General features: G+C 35.4%; 1 protein-coding gene across 13 annotated transcripts in view; it reads left to right on the forward strand.

The window, feature by feature from the left end:
• PTPN13 (protein tyrosine phosphatase non-receptor type 13) overlaps positions 1–14,947 on the forward strand; it is a 222,882-nt gene that overhangs the window by 162,764 nt on the left and 45,171 nt on the right. For 7 of the 13 annotated variants that reach the window (XM_055384608.2, XM_063705406.1, XM_063705411.1 and 4 more), the window contains 10 exons: positions 2,633–2,722; positions 3,051–3,158; positions 3,315–3,446; positions 7,082–7,545; positions 8,942–9,073; positions 9,742–9,835; positions 10,779–10,864; positions 12,170–12,329; positions 14,126–14,340; positions 14,458–14,556. In XM_055384608.2, the coding sequence (XP_055240583.2) occupies positions 2,633–2,722; positions 3,051–3,158; positions 3,315–3,446; positions 7,082–7,545; positions 8,942–9,073; positions 9,742–9,835; positions 10,779–10,864; positions 12,170–12,329; positions 14,126–14,340; positions 14,458–14,556 (1,580 nt within the window). Of the gene's footprint in view, positions 1–2,632; positions 2,723–3,050; positions 3,159–3,314; positions 3,447–7,081; positions 7,546–8,941; positions 9,089–9,741; positions 9,836–10,778; positions 10,865–12,169; positions 12,330–14,125; positions 14,341–14,457; positions 14,557–14,947 lie in introns of all 13 variants that reach the window. The other 6 variants (XM_019025698.4, XM_063705403.1, XM_063705405.1 and 3 more) reach the window with 1 other exon arrangement.

Below are 14,947 nucleotides of genomic sequence, written 5' to 3' on the forward strand. Positions count from 1 at the left end.
TTGAGTACCCTTACAACCCTTCTGTTTTTCACTTTCAGTACAGTATTCAGTAAATTCCATGAGATAGTAACCACCTTATTGTAAAATAGGCTTTGTTTTAGATGATTTTGTCCAACTATAAGTTAACATAAGTGTTCTGAGCATATTTAAGTTAGGCTAGGCTAAAGCTAGGATGTTTAGTAGGTTAGATGTATTAAATGCATTTTTGACTTAGGGTTTTTTCAACTTTTGATGGGTTTGTTGGGATGTTTAAAACTCACCACAGTTAAGTGCCTTTTTATTCTTAGTTGGGATGAGAACCAGAACAACTCAACCATTAGTCTCCTCAAGCCATTTTGTCTTTCTTCTTTCATTTTATTCCATCTTTACTGCTTGGGGTTTTGCTTTTCTGGGAACTGTATGCCTAATGGACTTATTAAGTACCTACCATAGAATAATGGATTTCCTTAGTTTCCAAGTATCCCAATTCCTGAACAGTGGGTGATTAAATCTGAAACTTGAAGGAGGAAATGGAAATTTAAAGCAATGATCATCATTTAATCACTTTACAAAGCACTTTGATTTAATCTGTTCTCTCTTACCACCTCATCAATGTGGTCTCTTAAAGGCTATACTGATTTCAGTTCCTAATGTGACCTCACCCCCTTATTTGTTTTATTTAATTTTATGGGTTTTGTTCTGTGTTGTTTTGTATTCGTTCTAGCTAAAAAATAGAGCTAATTGCCTATTTTTTGATAAAAGGATCTTGGATACTTAAACTCATTAAGCTAGGCATTAAATAATGGATGGGCTTTTGCTTAGGATCACGTAATATGTAAAGTACTTCACACCATTGTCCAATGATAGTTTTTGTAATTTAATTAATAAAATCATTAGAAATACCGAATTACCACTACTCTTATTGCTAATAACTAAGTTTTGGTCAAAAAGAAACAACAGAATAGGAATATATACTCTACAGAGAGCTAGCAAACTTGCATCAAAACAGTATTGAGATACAAGGCTAATTCACTCCTGAGAGGAAATAATTGTTGTTACTGTCTTTTGAAATTAAAGGAATTTATTTATACAATATGAAGTATCACATTTACATCATTTAAGCATCAATACAAGTTTTGTGACAAAATCACTATTTGTTTTGTGACATATTAATGCAATTTTAAGTCCAAGGGTGGTTATATGTTGCACATACAGAAATAAAGTCTGTTTTCATACTGATTTGGTTGTTACAAAAATGCATATGAAGGTTTAAGGAAATTCTGGCTTACAGTTTAGTGAAACCAAAACCTCTAATTTTCAGAAAGCTTCAATATACTTGAGAAGTATGTAGAGTTGAATTTGAAAATTCACTTTACAAAAATATCCTTAGGAATATGTTGAACGAACTCACCACCACCAACACCTTCACACACAGACCAATTTGAACTGTCATTGTAATTGATGTTAAGAAGTGTGTGTTTGTGTAAATGCTTGAATTGCGAAGTAGATGAATTAACTTGATAAACATGTCAATTAAGTGTCATATTTATTGGTTTCAGAAGTTAATTGTGAATGATTAGCCTACTTTAAAAAACCTAGTGGAAATAAGAAAGAGTAAATTCTAGTTCTGATTATGACATTTATTCAATTTATTTAACTAGGATTTATCAAGTACTGACTTCAGGCATTTTAATGGGCACTGATACTAGCTATTATGTTGAGCAGGTCACTAACTGTTACTCCTCATCTGCAAAACAATGGTTAAAAATCTCTTTACTTACTTGTGAGATTGTTTCACAAATAAAATTTGAAATGAATGACGATCCTTTGAGAGTACATGTGCTAGACAAGGAATTATTAATGGAACTATTAATAGATCCAGTTTCTGACCAGGTACCGTGGCTCACACCTGAAATTCCAGCTCTTTTGGAGGCCTAGACAGGAGGATCACTTGAGGCCAGGAGTTCAAGACCAGTCTGGGCAATATAGACTCCATCTCTACAAAAATAAAAAATTAGCTGGGCATGATGGCACGTGCCTGTCGTACTAGCTATTCAGGAAGCTGGGGTGGGAGGATCTGCTTGAGCCCAGGAGTCAAGGCTACAGTGAGCTGTGATTATGCCACTACACTTATCCTGAGTAGCAGAGCAAGACTCTGTCTCAAAAAAAAAAAAAAAAAATCCAGTTTCCTCTTGCTATTTTACTCAAGAACTTAACTAAGAATATTTTACCAGTTATAAATTAAAATGCCAACCATTAATTAGAAGGAAATTTTTAATAAGCACTGTCAAATTCAGGGAGTTGATTATGGTGTAACAAACAGAAAACCTAAATTGAAAAGTTCAGCTCTTTCCTGTACTAGCTGACTAAACTTGTGCAAATCATTTAACCTATTGAGGTTTATTTAATCATTTGTAACTGAAATATACTTATTTCAAAAGAATAGCTTATGAAGAATAAATGTAATACGTAGTCATTTTATAAATTATAAATCACTATAAAAATATAAAATGTTAACAGTATCAGTAAACTTAAAATATATGTTTGACTGAGCAATTAACACACTTTGTTAACATTTAAATTGTTAAAACAAGCTGACAGTCTTAATGCCTGAGCATGTTATATTTATTTTTAAATTATAAATTCCCAATAGATGTGCTACACAAAAGATGGAGCATAGTATCTTCACCAGAAAGGGAGATCACCTTAGTGAACCTGAAAAAAGATGCAAAGTATGGCTTGGGTAAGTCACCGTGAGATTCTTGAAGGTCTATGATTGTTGGGGATTCAGAGGAAAAGTCTATAGCATAGCATTGGCATTGCAGTGCCAGCTCACTTCTGATCTCAAGATACTGACTGGCTGCCGACCCACAAGCCCATCACCCTACCCGCCCAGTCACCAAATGCCTAATAAGAAATGCCTACAAGAAATACTTCCACAAAATTTAATATGTGTTACCTACTAATCATTTGATATCAATAGTCCCCACATTTCTGTGTTTCAGGCAGGCTAATCATTAGTCTTTGAAAGCAGCAATATGAAAATCTTTTTAAAATGTGTTGTTTTACAGGATTTCAAATTATTGGTGGGGAGAAGATGGGAAGACTGGACCTAGGCATATTTATCAGTTCAGTTGCCCCTGGAGGACCAGCTGACTTGGATGGATGCTTGAAGCCAGGTACTTTACATTTTGGTAGTTTTCTAAGTATTTTCTGACAGGCATGAATTTAGGAACTTAGGCCAAACTAAAATAATTGAGAAAGAGGTGATATTTCTAAGATTCAGAATAAATGTATCTTTGTTGTTGAAAATACTGGATTGTCTATTTGTACAGGAGACCGTTTGATATCTGTGAATAGTGTGAGTCTGGAGGGAGTCAGCCACCATGCTGCGATTGAAATTTTGCAAAATGCACCTGAAGATGTGACACTTGTTATCTCTCAGCCAAAAGAAAAGATATCCAAAGGTAATGTGAATGTCTCTTACTTATGTATTCTGTTTCACTTTTCTGTCTCATTCCTTTTTAGTGATATTCGCACAAAAATGGATTCATTGTGTACAAAATTGATGCAACTTAAGTAAACTCTGATTACTTAATGTGTTCCATCTTCCTTTTGTCAAATCAGCGATAGAGTCATTTATCATTGTGTAGTTAATATTACATAATAGTTATATATAAAGTCCTGTCCTGAACCAGATGATGAAAAGGAAAGGACCACCACCAAAAACCAGAAATTTTAAAACAAAACCATATCATTTTGTCTCATTATCCCAGTCTTTAGTGGCTGAGAGACAAAGCACTTGATGAAGATCAGATGACCTGCGTTTGAGCTTTGCCTGTGCCTTTTATTAGCTATATGACTTAAGCCTTCTTGAGCCATAGTTTTCTTTTGTTTTTACTTAAAGAGTAGACAGTGATCTTTGCCCTGCTTTGTCTGCCTTGCACAGAGTTATTTGTTACGAGGATCAAGTGGTAGGACAGTATTTGTGGAAGAAGCACAATAGGCCCCTGTGGCATAGAACAGTGCAGTGGGAAACAGGGAGGGTTGCAGAATCCAGGGTCAGATTCTGTCTCTACCACCTAAAACTCTACACACTGAGAAAATCACATGAACCTTCTAGGCCTCACTGTGCTCGTATATCAAATGGTGACTATAAACATGCTTATCTTATAGATTATGAAAATTAAATGAGATAATACATGTAAAGAATGAGCACATTGCCTGGTACATATGAAGCATTTAAATGTGAATTTTAGCTGTCATTAATATTGTTTTTCAAAAACATTGAAGTGCTAGATACAAGTAAGTTACCTTCATGCCAAAGATATTGGGAAATACATAAAAGAATTAGTAAAAAAAATTAGCTGAAAAACAATTTTAGACATAGCTTTGGATTCTTATGATAAAATAGAAGATGAAAAACATGAACATGTTATATGTTGTGATAAAATCTTATTAAATTTTATATAGATGAGTCATTTTGAGTATGGTTTCTTCTTACTGGATATTATATATATTTGGTATGTCTGTATATGTACACATATAAATAATATGTTACACACTTGTTTACTGTGAGCAAACACAATGGATAGAAGGGAAATAGAAAACACCACCACTGCCCACAGGAACTTTATATAATCTAATTATAATCTAGTCACATTAGGCAAAGGAAGACAACTACAGTTGGAAATGTTGTAACATACTTCTAAGTTTAAAGCAGCCAAGACTAGAAATTTTACATTGGGTCCCTTATTCACCATTTTTTAACCATTTCTGAATCATAGGAATGCAGAATAAATTTATTGCCCTCTGAATAAAGCTCTAAGGGATTTCCATCTTACTCATGTTTTCAGTAGATGTTTTGTAGAAAATTTATTCATTTTTTCAACAAATATTTATTCAGTGCCTGTGATGTGCAAGACAAAAAACTCTGCCCTAATGGAAGTTACTCTTTATCAGGGGAGGCAAGTATTCTTGTCTGACTAGACAGATTTTTAATTGTAACTATAGTAAGTGTTAACAAGAGGCCCAAGGTGCCAAGAGGGAATATAACAGAGGAACTTTACCTATTGTGAGGATCAGAGGAGCCTTTTCTTCTCAGCAGAGTTTTGTGTGGTTTTTTTTTTCTGTCCATGCTAAATAAAAATTAAAAGCATAATGTTAAAAGTATACATCTGTGAAATTGTTTCTTCAGAAAGTAGGTGAATCTTATCATGGTATGTAACTATTCTGTAGTGTCACTTTGGAAAGAGGTAAAACCCAAAAGAACTTAGAAAATTACCAATGTGTATTCTAGCTACCCCTGTTAATTGTTAAGCACCAAAGAGGAAGGCTTTTAGTTTTGTTTTTGTTTGCTAATTTTTAAAGTTACAGAATACATACTAGTTTATTAAAAATAAATCCAATTTATGCAAAACCTATGAAATAAGAAGTCGAAGTCCCCTTACCCCATTTCCTAGGGAAACTTTTTGGCATACATGTAGCCTTCTGTGTAGAATAGATATATATGTGATGTGTGTGTGTGTGTATATATATATATATATATAAACACAACACATACACACACTATTTTTAAAAAATCTGTTTTATACTCTAAATACCATTCTGTGACTGCTTACTCAACATATTCTGTTGCTATCCATGTACATGCATATCTTTTTAATGCAACATTATGTTATAGGCATATCAAAACTTACTTAACTTTTCTTCTATTGTTATGTATCCAGGTTAGCTATAATTCTATTATAAATGTTACTCCAACAAATACACCTTTTAATACACCATTGAAAATGTATGTATTTCTAGAGGTTAGATGCCTGGAATTAGATTAAAGAGTATGTACATTAAAATTTTGACAAGTGCCACCAAATTGGACTTCAAAAAGTTTTACCAATTTATAGACTAACCAAGTAGATATAGCAGTGCTTTTCTCCTCATACCATCAGTGGTGCTTAAAATTATCAGTCATTCTCATTTTTGTCAGCCAAATAAGTAGAGAACTGCATTAAACTGCAGGTCCCTGAGCAGTAGTGAGAATGTCTTTTCATATATTTACTATTTGTATTTTACTCTGAATTTCCAGTCTACATATCCCTTGTTCCGTGGGAGTTTTGAAAACCTCTTTTTTGTTCAATTTTAGCAACTCTTTGTATATTAGGGATACTAATTCTTTGTTTATTGTTTGTTGTCACAAATATTTTCTCTTCAGTTGCTCATTACTCTTAATTTTTCCCTTGTCAATTACTACATAAAACTTTTAATTTCATATAAATTCTCATCTTTAATTCCTTTACACGTGTCTTTGGTGGTTTGTGTCTTCAGAAAACTTTTTCAAGTGGCGTTTTGTTTGTTTGTTCTTTGAGACAGTCTTGCTCTGTCACCCAGGCTGAAGTGCAGTAGCACAATCACTGCTCACTGCAGGCTCCGCCTCCCAGGTTCAAATGATTCTTCTGCCTCAGCCTCCCTAGCAGCTGGGACTACAGGTGCACACCATCATGCCCAGCTAATTTTTGTATTTTTGGTACAGACAGGGTTTCACCACGTTGGGCAGGCTGGTCTCGAACTCCTGGCCTCAAGTGATCTGCCTGCCTCGACCTCCCAAAGTGCTGGGATTACAGGATTACAGGCATGAGCCACTGCGCTTGGCCTAAAGTGGCTATTGATAAGAACTATATATAAGCAATTTGGAGTTGCCTTCCATGATAATCACTTGGAGTCCAAAAAGTGCAATCTAGTAGGTCAATATAAAGTAAGTGTGCAAATAACTATTTAATAAGGACAAAGAATGTGGGATACTAAGAAAGTATAAATTATCTATGGAATCAGTAGAGTCTCCACAGAGAAGACTGGTTTGAAATGGATCTTGGAGAATGGAAATGGGGAGTTAAGGTGAAAGGGGTATGCATTTCAATAGAGGTTGTCACAAGAATGACCAAAGGAGAAAGCAAAGAAAGTCCACCAAACACATGACCTAATGGTGTTTTGTGTGTCATCCTTATAAAATCCTTCCAACAATCTTCAAGAAACATTGTGTATGTGTGTAAGCACAAGCATGTGTATCACTAACTTGTTACTCTCATTGATGGATTTTGACTTTTAGTGCCTTCTACTCCTGTGCATCTCACCAATGAGATGAAAAACTACATGAAGAAATCTTCCTACGTGCAAGACAGTGCTATAGATTCTTCTTCCAAGGATCACCACTGGTCACGTGGTACCCTGAGGCACATCTCGGAGAACTCCTTTGGGCTGTCTGGGGGCCTGCGGGAAGGAAGCCTGAGTTCTCAAGATTCCAGGACTGAGAGTGCCAGCTTGTCTCAAAGCCAGGTCAATGGTTTCTTTGCCAGCCATTTAGGTGACCAAACCTGGCAGGAATCACAGCATGGCAGCCCTTCCCCATCTGTAATATCCAAAGCCACTGAGAAAGAGACTTTCACTGATAGTAACCAAAGCAAAACTAAAAAGCCAGGCATTTCTGATGCAACTGATTACTCAGACCGTGGAGATTCAGACATGGATGAAGCCACTTACTCCAGCAGTCAGGATCATCAAACACCAAAACAGGCATAGTTTAATTTTAATATTTTGGTTTTCTCATTTAACAAAGCAAAATAGGAGCAAATAAGTTACAGAGCACAATAATCTACAAGATGCTTTCATTATTCTGGAAAAAAGAAATAGTTTATATCTTCTAATTGCTACTGCATTTGATGCTAACTTTCAGAGAAATCAACAGCTTTGGATAATAACTTTAAATGGCTATGACTTTGCAAACTTGCTATCTAATAACCCAAAGAAGGAATATGCAGATTATGATTGTTTTCTTACCAGTTGTTTGTCTCTGGCGTATTTAATGTTTGTATTAATAGAGAATTTTAATATCTGAAAATTGTTTCTAAATAGTTCGTATAATGGGCATTTGAATTCACTATTTATAGTCTAAATTCTTCTGAAGTTCTGAATGAATGATGATAACGACATTGAAAATAGCTCATTCTGGCTGGGCACAGTGACCCACATCTATAATCCCAACACTTTGGGAAGCAGAGGTGGGAGGATTGCTTGAGGCCAGGAGTTCAAGATCAGCCTGGGCAACATAGGGAGACCCTATCTCTACAAAACATTTCTTAAAAAATTATCCAGGCAAGGTGGCATGTATCTGTAGTCCTAGCTTCTTGGGAGGCTGGGTGGGAGGATCGCTTAAGCCCAGAAGCCCAGGCGATCGAGCCAGACCCTAATAGAAAGAAGGGAAGGAAAGGAGGAAGGGAGGGAGAGAGATAAGGAAGGGAAGAAAGAGAGTAGCTTATTCCTAGAAATGATACAAATTTAAACTCAAATTCACAAGCAGTTTTAGAAAAAAATCTAACGCCTTTTGTTTACTGAAAAATCAACATTCCTTATAAGAGTTATACTCTTATAAATAGGGCTTAGCTGTTGTTCCCATGTTTATATTATTGGATTTTTGAATATAAGTAGTGTAAACATGAAACCCCGTTTTAGAGGCTTGGGTTAAAAGCTACTGCTTGATATATATTGATTATTAAAGGAAATAAAACTGATTTGTAAATTTAGGAATATAAAAAGCATTGGACCAGGATTATATAAAAGCCAGGTTTGAACTGGGTTCTATATAGGTTTCCATCTGCCATATCTAGCAGTTTGACCTGAAGCAAGCTCTTTAATCTCTGGATATCAGTTTCCTCAACCATAAAATATGAATACATTGGACTAGATGATCTCTAAGATCTCTTCCAACCTTTTATGTTCTTTGACTATACTCTATCCTTTAATATCTTGCTTTTTCATAATATTTCCAAAAACACATATTTGTCTTTCAGTAATAATTCATTTTGATTCTAGCCAGCTTTGTCCTGGGCTAGGTTTAAAAAAAAAAAAAAAAGAAAAATTATCATTCATTTTGACTCTAACAAGAAATCTTTGTTTGTTTTTCTTTGTTAAGGAATCTTCCTCTTCAGTGAATACATCCAACAAAATGAATTTTAAAACTTTTTCTTCATCACCTCCTAAGCCTGGAGATATCTTTGAGGTTGAACTGGCTAAAAATGATAACAGCTTGGGGATAAGTGTCACGGTACTGTTTGACAAGGTTTTCAAATGTTTTCTCTTCTTTAATTTCCAGCAGCCTATTGTATGTCAACTTTTTAATTGAATTATTTTGCATCAAAAGGGACACATCAAATATTTCCAAAATCCTAAAACTGAATCATATTTAAAAACTATTTTAAAAATTGTGTTAGTCACTTTTTCCTGTGATTTTAAAAAAATTAGACAAACACTACCTTTTTCTCCATAGATTTAATACTTGCTTTATCTGAATATAAAACTTGCAAATTGTAAAATTAATGTAATGCTTTGTAGATATTTGACAGTTTCTACATGAGCATAGATTATATATCTCTAACCTACATTATTAGTAATTAAAGACTGTATATTTCTGTATACTCTCCATAATATATAATACCTTGTAAACATGTTAGTATCTTAAAATTAGAAGTTCCCAAGGAATATATGTATCTTTAAGGTAGTCAGAATGTGAGCATAGGCTATTTGATAAAATTATTTTTGAATTATACTGATGAATATAATATCCCTCATTAGTATACTAATGAATATACTACATCAGCACATGCTGATGGGATGCCACTGCTTTGGCTGATGAATCCTTTCTAGGCCTGAGATTTGAAAGAGAGTGCAAAATTTTTCATGTTATAAAATATTATTTTGTCTTTTTCTCTTTAGGGAGGTGTGAATACGAGTGTCAGACATGGTGGCATTTATGTGAAAGCTGTTATTCCCCAGGGAGCAGCAGAGTCTGATGGTAGAATTCACAAAGGTATAGTGTTTATATTATGTGGGAATTATATGTATGAATATTACAACAAATAGATAAGAAATTATAAAGTTGATAACTGACCTTCAAATTCATGATATGAAATAAGAACATACTCAATTATAAAACTGTAGCATTAAGAAACTCTTTGATGCCATTTCAAAAACTCTTCTTTCCAGCTTATTTTCTAGTATCAGAAGATATCTATACATCAACATTGTGTGAGAAGTTAAAAAAATTAAAAAGGAAAGAAAATATCTAGACAGTGCTTTCATTCATATTTTACATGTACTATGAAGCAAATTGCTGTAAAAACACTGACATCTACACTTGTTTTTTTTTTTTTGCTTTTTTTTTTTCGAGGCAGAGTCTCACTCTGTCACCCAGGCTGGAGTGCAGTGGTGCGATCTCAGTTCACTGCAACCTCCGCCTCCTGGGTTCAAATGATTCTTGTGCCTCAGCCTCCCAAGTAGCTGGGACTACAGGCGCCCACCACCATGCCGGGCTAATTTTTGTATTTTTAGTAGAGACAGGTTTTCACCATGTTGGCCAGGCTGGTCTCGAACTCCTGACCTCAGGTGATCCCCCCACTTTGGCCTCCCAAAGTGTTGGGATTACAGGCGTGAGCCTCTGAGCCCAGCCTGATATCTACACTTCTAGTAAGGACTAACTAGGAACTTTCCTCCAATCTCTATATATTTATAGTTCAACTTATCTTCTCTCTTGATTTAAATTTATTTTTATAAAGATACTGTTCTAAAATATACTTAACATTAGACATAAGATTGGGGAATAAATTAAATAACATATTAAAGAAACTCTGTAACACAATTTCTTCCAGAATTTGCCTGAGTCCCTCCTCAAACAAATGAATATGAAATAAGACCATAAGATTTAAAAGAACATGTAGGATTTTTATTTATGATTTGAACTGCCTAATTTTTAGGTGATCGTGTCCTAGCTGTCAATGGAGTTAGTCTAGAAGGAGCCACCCATAAGCAAGCTGTGGAAACACTGAGAAATACAGGACAGGTAACAGATCATTATACCAACCTTTTACAGTACCTTAAAAGAGCAAAACAATGTGTGAATAACATCAGTTCTCATTGAGATCTCTAAATTTGTTAGCTAATCAAGAAACCAAGCCTGATATATATAACCATCTGGGTTGTTGTTTTTTCCTTCCAAATTGAAATGCAAGTATTACAAGACATTTTTTACTGAGGAAGCTGACTTTCTATGTCACATTTAACGCTTACATTACCAAAGAGATCTGATGGGGGAGGGGTGGAAATTGCATTTTAAATTTGTTGTATAAACATCTGATTTCTAGTGGTTTTCACTCTTATTCTTTAGCCTCAACACAAAATTTATTTTGTTGAAGTACATTTTGAGTTAGGGAGTTTAACCAAATTATCTATAATGGTCTTTGGAGGTTTTTGTTGTTGTTTTGAGACAGGGTGTTGCTGTGAGGCCCAGGCTGGAGTGCAGTGGCGCAATCACGGCTCACTGCAACCTTGACTTCCCAGGCTCAAGTGATCCCCCTGCCTCAGTCTCCCAAGTAGCTGGGACTACAGGCGCGTGCCACCATGCCTGGCTAGTTTATTTTTTATTTCTTGTAGAGATTGGGGGGGGAGTCTCCCTATGTTGCCCATGCTGATCTCGAACTCCTAGACAAGAAGTGATCTTCTTGCCCCAGCCTACCAAAGTGCTGGGACTACAGTGGGACTACAGGCGTGAGCCACCACACCTGGCTTTTTTTTTTTTTTTTTTTTTTTTATTGAGATGGAATTTCGCTCTTGTCACCCAGGCTGGAGTGCAATGGCATGACCTCGGCTCATTGCAACCTCCGCCTCCCAGAGTCAAGCAATTCTCCTGCCTCGGCCTGTCGAGTAGCTGGGATTACAGGTGCCCACCACGACACCTGGCTAATTTTTATATTTTTAGTAGAGATGGGGTTTCACCATGTTGGCCAGGCTGGTCTCCAACTTCTGACCTCAGGTGATCTGCCCACCTTGGCCTCCCAAAGTGTTAGGATTACCAGCATGAGCCACTCCACCTGGCCATTATCATACATTTCTAACATGTATTATATTTATAATAGATTCTTTTTAATCATTTATCTTTCTATACAGAAATGTAATAAAAACTTGATTTTGGAACTTTCAACCCCTTGCTTTTGTTCCTCTATTTTTTTTTTTCTCCCCCTTCATTTGGTGGACCAAATTTGGTAGTTACTTTAAATGATTTTATACCATTAACTATACAAAGTCCTGAAAATGTATCTATTTTCTTAGCATTCTTCTTAATTAATGAAATGCTATTTTACTTATCCAGGTGGTTCATCTGTTATTAGAAAAGGGACAATCTCCAACATCTAAAGAACATGTCCTGGTAACCCCACAGTGTACCCTTTCAGATCAGAATGCCCAAGGTCAAGGCCCAGAAAAAGTGAAGAAAACAACTCAGGTCAAAGACTACAGCTTTGTCACTGAAGGTCAGGCCTTGGGAGACTACAATCTCACCTTTAAATTATTCCTCGCCTATTCAAAATTTGATTTTTACATGTTGGATTACAGTTAATGCCCTAGTTTTGTTCATTATTCTTGTCAAGTGCAAATAATAATCTGACATCGCACCATACTGAATAAAGACAGAAACATATTTGCAGCTTATAAGGTCTGAAAGACTTTGGATAATAAAGTCATGCATGATTATGGTCTTTTAAAAATGCTTTAAATTGTTGTAAAATTCAAAATAGAATTTGGTAAGTGAAAAAATAAAGAAAAACAAATGCTGAGATGCCTTCAAACCCATGTGAAACCTTGACCCTTAGATTTTTGTATTTCTATTTAATTTAATTTTAAGAACTGTGAATCAAACTCTGGGCAGATATTCACCTAGTAGTGCCCAGAAAGTGGTCTTTGTTACAAACTATGCTAGCCTTTGGACAGATCACTGATTGGTAGTAAGAAAATTAAGAATGACAGTGGCTTTCCAGTACCCTTTAAGATTCTGTCTTCTTAAGAGGTTTATATTTCCTTTACTTTATAAATGATGGTGATGGTGTACAGTCATTGTTTTATTTTACACAAATGTTAGCAACTCTGAATCAGTCCCCAAAATAACGAGAAAAAATAACACAGACTATATTATTTTTTCCTGAATATGAAAATAAAATTAATGTACTCATTTTATCATACTGCTCTTTATTCTTTATTTCTTCCATCTTTTTTTTTTTTTTTTTTTTTTTGAAACAGAGTCTCGTTCTGTTGCCCAGGCTGGAGTACAGTGGCGCAATCTTGGCTCACTGCAACCTCCGCCCCTGGGTTCAAGCTATTCTCCTGCCTCAGCTTCCCGAGTAGCTGAGATTATAGGCACACACTGCCACATGCGGCTAATTTTTGTATTTTTAGTACAGACGGGGTTTCACCATGTTGGCCAAACTGGTCTTGAACTCCTGACCTCAGGTGATCCGCCCTCCTCAGCCTCCCAAAATGCTGGGATTACAGGTGTGAGCCACCACACCCAGCCCCATCATTCTTTCTTTAAATAGATTTTTTTTTTAAACACCCAAGCCAACCATGAGCAAAGACTTTAAATGTATTTTTTAATTATTTTCTGGTTATTGTTCTTTTAATTTATTTAGCTGATAAGAAATTTATTGAAATATTGCAATTTATCTGAGTTAAATTACACCTGCCCAGAACATTACAATTTCAATTTATTTCCACATAACCTCCTCTAACATTTATTTTGTTCTTCTTTTCATCTTTCTCACGCTGTATACCTGAGTTTCTCCCATACCTGTCCTTCTGTGGAGTTTCCCCTTTTTTTTGTCTGTTATCATACTCTGTTTTGTTTTGTTTTTGTAGAGATTGGATCTCACTATATTGCCCAGGCTGGTCTCAAACTCCTGGGTTCAAGCAACCCTCCTACTTCGGCCTCCCAAAGTACTGGGGTTTATAGGCATGAGCCACTGTGCCTGACCATAGTGTCTTTTAAAACACACAAGTTTGATGCATAATTCCATTTTCAGAATCCTACTTTCAGAACTCTCCTTCCTAATCAAACAGCTTAGTTCATGCAGTTAGTTGATAAGATTTCTTAATGATGGAAATAGACTGTAAGATACAGCTTCAGTATACCATTAGAGTGTAGTAAGTACATACAGAGCTATAAATATGGGAAAATGGGCTTTTAAAATGTGTCTAGAAGTATATATGTTTGTATGTTCCTATGTAAACACAGCATGTTAATAATATCTAAATTTTTTTATATCTTTTTCTCCAGAAAATACATTTGAGGTAAAATTATTTAAAAATAGCTCAGGTCTAGGATTCAGTTTTTCTCGAGAAGATAATCTTATACCGGAGCAAATTAATGCCAGCATAGTAAGGGTTAAAAAGCTCTTTCCTGGACAGCCAGCAGCAGAAAGTGGAAAAATTGATGTAGGAGATGTTATCTTGAAAGTGAATGGAGCCTCTTTGAAAGGACTATCTCAGCAGGTGAGCCCCTAGCATGTGGAGTATAGCATTTTTAATGATGAGATGGATTGGCCTTTCAGAATGGTTTCATAATGCTGGTTTAACTGTACTTTCATTTGTCATTCATGGTACCCCCAGGAAGTCATATCTGCTCTCAGGGGAACTGCTCCAGAAGTATTCTTGCTTCTCTGCAGACCTCCACCTGGTGTGCTACCGGAAATTGATACTGCGCTTTTGGTGAGACTTATGAAAAGTAATTTACATTTTTATAGAATATCAACTTAGCAACTAACTTATTCAGCTGTGGTGGTTTCATCATGAATTGTTCTCCTGGGTTTCATACCTAGCTACTTGTTTTAGGTAGGCATGTTATCTTGTATGTGACAACTTCTTTGAATGTATTCCATATTTATATAATAATACAAAGTAATTTATTCAATTTATTTAACTAGGATTTATCAAGTACTGACTTCAGGCATTTTAATGGGCACTGATACTAGTTATTATGTTGAGCAGGTCACAAACTGTTATTCCTCATCTGCAATACAATGGTTAAAAATCTCTTTAATAGGAAAATAACATTTCTGTAAGATGCATTATAAATAGCATTTTAAAGGACTACATTGAT

Source organism: Gorilla gorilla, chromosome 3, assembly GCF_029281585.2.
Source record: "Gorilla gorilla gorilla isolate KB3781 chromosome 3, NHGRI_mGorGor1-v2.1_pri, whole genome shotgun sequence".
Classification (NCBI taxonomy): domain Eukaryota; kingdom Metazoa; phylum Chordata; class Mammalia; order Primates; family Hominidae; genus Gorilla; species Gorilla gorilla.